The following is a 2,619-nucleotide window of genomic DNA, read 5'->3' as shown; positions in this document are numbered from 1 at the left end:
GAGGCAGGAGACTCACTTGAGCCCAGGAGTTGGAGGTTGCTGTGAGTTGTGATGCCATGGCACTCTACCCAGGGGGATAGCTTGAGGCTCCGTCTAAAAAAAAAAAAATCTGCAGCCTCCAACATTCCTCCTCTGTGAGCCTCCTTTTGCTATCTTAAATTGTTGCCCTCCTTGATTTGACTTAAAATTATCTATTAATATCTGTCTTTTTCTCTGGCTAAGTTAGCTCCTTTAAGTCAAGAGCAGTGTATTAGTGCTTTCTGTATTCTGAGTTCTTTTTCTAGGACTTACATATAGGATAGACTCAATAAAGAGTTGGTGAAAGACTGCCATTTTTGTAGTAGTATTTCAACTTGCATACTTAAAGTGCTAAATTACTGGCAATCTTATTTCTAGTGATCTAAAACTGGAGTAATTTGCCCAGACCCTTGGGCAAGCAGCTGGAGGTTGTCCCAATATGTTGCCGTTACTGCCCCCAGTAAGTAACAATGCCATAAGGGACAGTTGGGTGTGTCACCTTGCCTTCTGAGGTCTCCGTTTTCCCACTGTACAAGGAGAGAATTAGACCACATGACCCAGCACCAACAGTTGACAATTTTAGAAAATGATGCCAATAGCTAATTGACCTCTTCTGCAAAACCCGTGGTGCCATTGGCTGGCTTTGACATCAAACCACATCACTCTCTTCATGGTTTCACTCTGTTCTGTCTCACCTTGCAGATGGGTCAGCCAGAGAGGCTGGTTGTGGTGCTCCGAGGCGATAGACAGGGTGTTGAGGGCAACAATGAGGATCACCAGCCAATAGAAGACCTTGGACTTCACTATGTCGTGGCACTTCCAGCGAAAGATGCGGTTCCATCGCCGCCAGTGCCGGCTGAGGGAGGAGACAGAGGGATGGTGGCAAAGCGCTGCTCTGCTCTATGTCCCATCTTTCCTTTCTTTCTTTTTTTTTTTTTTTGAGACAGAGTCTCACTTTTTCACCCTTAGTAGAGTGCCATGGCGTCTTAGCTCACAGCAACCTCAAACTCTTGGGCTCAAGCGATCCTCTTGCCTCAGTTTTTTTTTTTTTTTTCATTTTTAGTAGAAATGGGGCCTCACTCTTGCTCAGGCTGGTTTTGAACTCCTGAGCTCAAGCAATCTGCCTGCCTCAGCCTCCCAGAGTGCTAGAATTACAGGCATGAGCCACCTCGCCCAGCCATCTATGTCCCATCTACCTAACTTACTTTCAGACAAACTCCAGCCATACTTAGTCTGACCACCCCTTCTCCCCTCCAGGCCCTGACAGAAGCTAAGGACATGAGCTGTCCAAGCAGATGGATTAAAATCCTGCCCCTCACTCCACAAATTCATCATTGTTTTCTTTCCTTTCTTTCTTTTTTTTTTAAATTTGTTTGTTTTATTTTCTTTGAGACAGACTCTGACTCTGCTACCTAGGCTAGAGTGCAGTGGCACCAGCCTAGGTCACCAGCCTAGGTCACAGAATCACCTCAAGTGATTCCCCTGCCTCAATCTCCCAAGTAGCTGGGACTACAGATGCCTAGCTTGTTTTTTCTATTTTTAGTAGAGACCAGGTTTAGCTCTTGCTCAGCCTGGTCTTGAACTCCTGAGCTTAAGCAATCACACGCCTCAGCCTCCCAGACTGCTAAGATTATAGGCATGAGCCACTGTGCCCGGCCTATAGTTTAATTTTAAATAAAGCAGTCCTGAGATGTTTTACTGCGTTTTGCCCATTATAAATTCTTTAACAAATTAATATTATTTGGGGAGGGGGGTGGGGAAGTGGCACTTTGATGGTACAATCTTTTTGGAGAGCGATTTGGCATACTTATCAAAGTTCAAATTCTATGTAGCCTTTGACTCAGAAATGTCATTTCTAGAATTCTGCCAGTGGAATGGTCATAATTATGTACAACTGTACCTTGAAGCACTGTCGGTATTGTCAAAAACTAAATTAATTATGATATATCCATACTGTGGAATGCTTTAATACTCAAAGGTACACCAAAAGGGGATAAGGAAAAATTATTCTCAGTAGATAATTTTAAGTAAAAAATGTAGTTCGTGAGATCATAGTATATTCTATTCATTTATTTAACAATTATTTGGCAACACCTCCTGTGTGCTGGATACTGTTCTGGTCTCTGTAGTGACAGTAGTTAATATAAATAACCCTATTATGTAAAAAACCAAACCAAACCAAAATATCCTGGCATAAATTCAAGTGGGATGAAAGCACAGAAAAGGCCCTGGAGGCATACAGTCTGTTACCATGGTTACGTCTTTGCAGGGTAGTGGGGACCTTCATCTTTTCTTTGATGTATTTCTCTATTGTTTGCTTTTTCAAAATCATAATTATGTATGAATTTGTAAAAGGAAGTAACCATCAAACAAACAAGCCCTTCTCTAAGACAAAGGCAGGCGAGAGAGAGCTTGGGGTGTCCCCTCGTTGCTGGACTCCTGGGCTGGGCCGGCCTCCTTCCTGCAGATCTCCCATGTTTGCACTGCCTCTTTGCCATGCACACGTTCCCTCTTCCCTTGGGGAGGTGTCCAACATCAACTACCTCACCTGGTTCCACCCTGGTCAGAGAGGGGCAGCAAATGTGCTCCCTGCCCCCAGAA

The 2,619-nt window shown here is 43.9% G+C and overlaps 1 protein-coding gene across 1 annotated transcript in view; it reads right to left on the bottom strand.

Moving 5' to 3' along the window:
- Positions 1-2,619, bottom strand: part of CACNA1S (calcium voltage-gated channel subunit alpha1 S) — a 68,601-nt gene that overhangs the window by 40,031 nt on the left and 25,951 nt on the right. The window contains 2 exon segments of the mRNA XM_012806611.1: positions 714-938; positions 1,197-1,214. Of these exon segments, the coding sequence (XP_012662065.1) occupies positions 714-938; positions 1,197-1,214 (243 nt within the window).

This window comes from Otolemur garnettii, unplaced genomic scaffold (genome assembly GCF_000181295.1).
Source record: "Otolemur garnettii isolate 467f Iridium unplaced genomic scaffold, OtoGar3 scaffold00055, whole genome shotgun sequence".
Classification (NCBI taxonomy): Eukaryota; Metazoa; Chordata; class Mammalia; order Primates; family Galagidae; genus Otolemur; species Otolemur garnettii.
The sequence above is the reverse complement of the archived record's forward strand: the minus strand, read 5'-3'. Positions and strand labels throughout refer to the sequence as shown.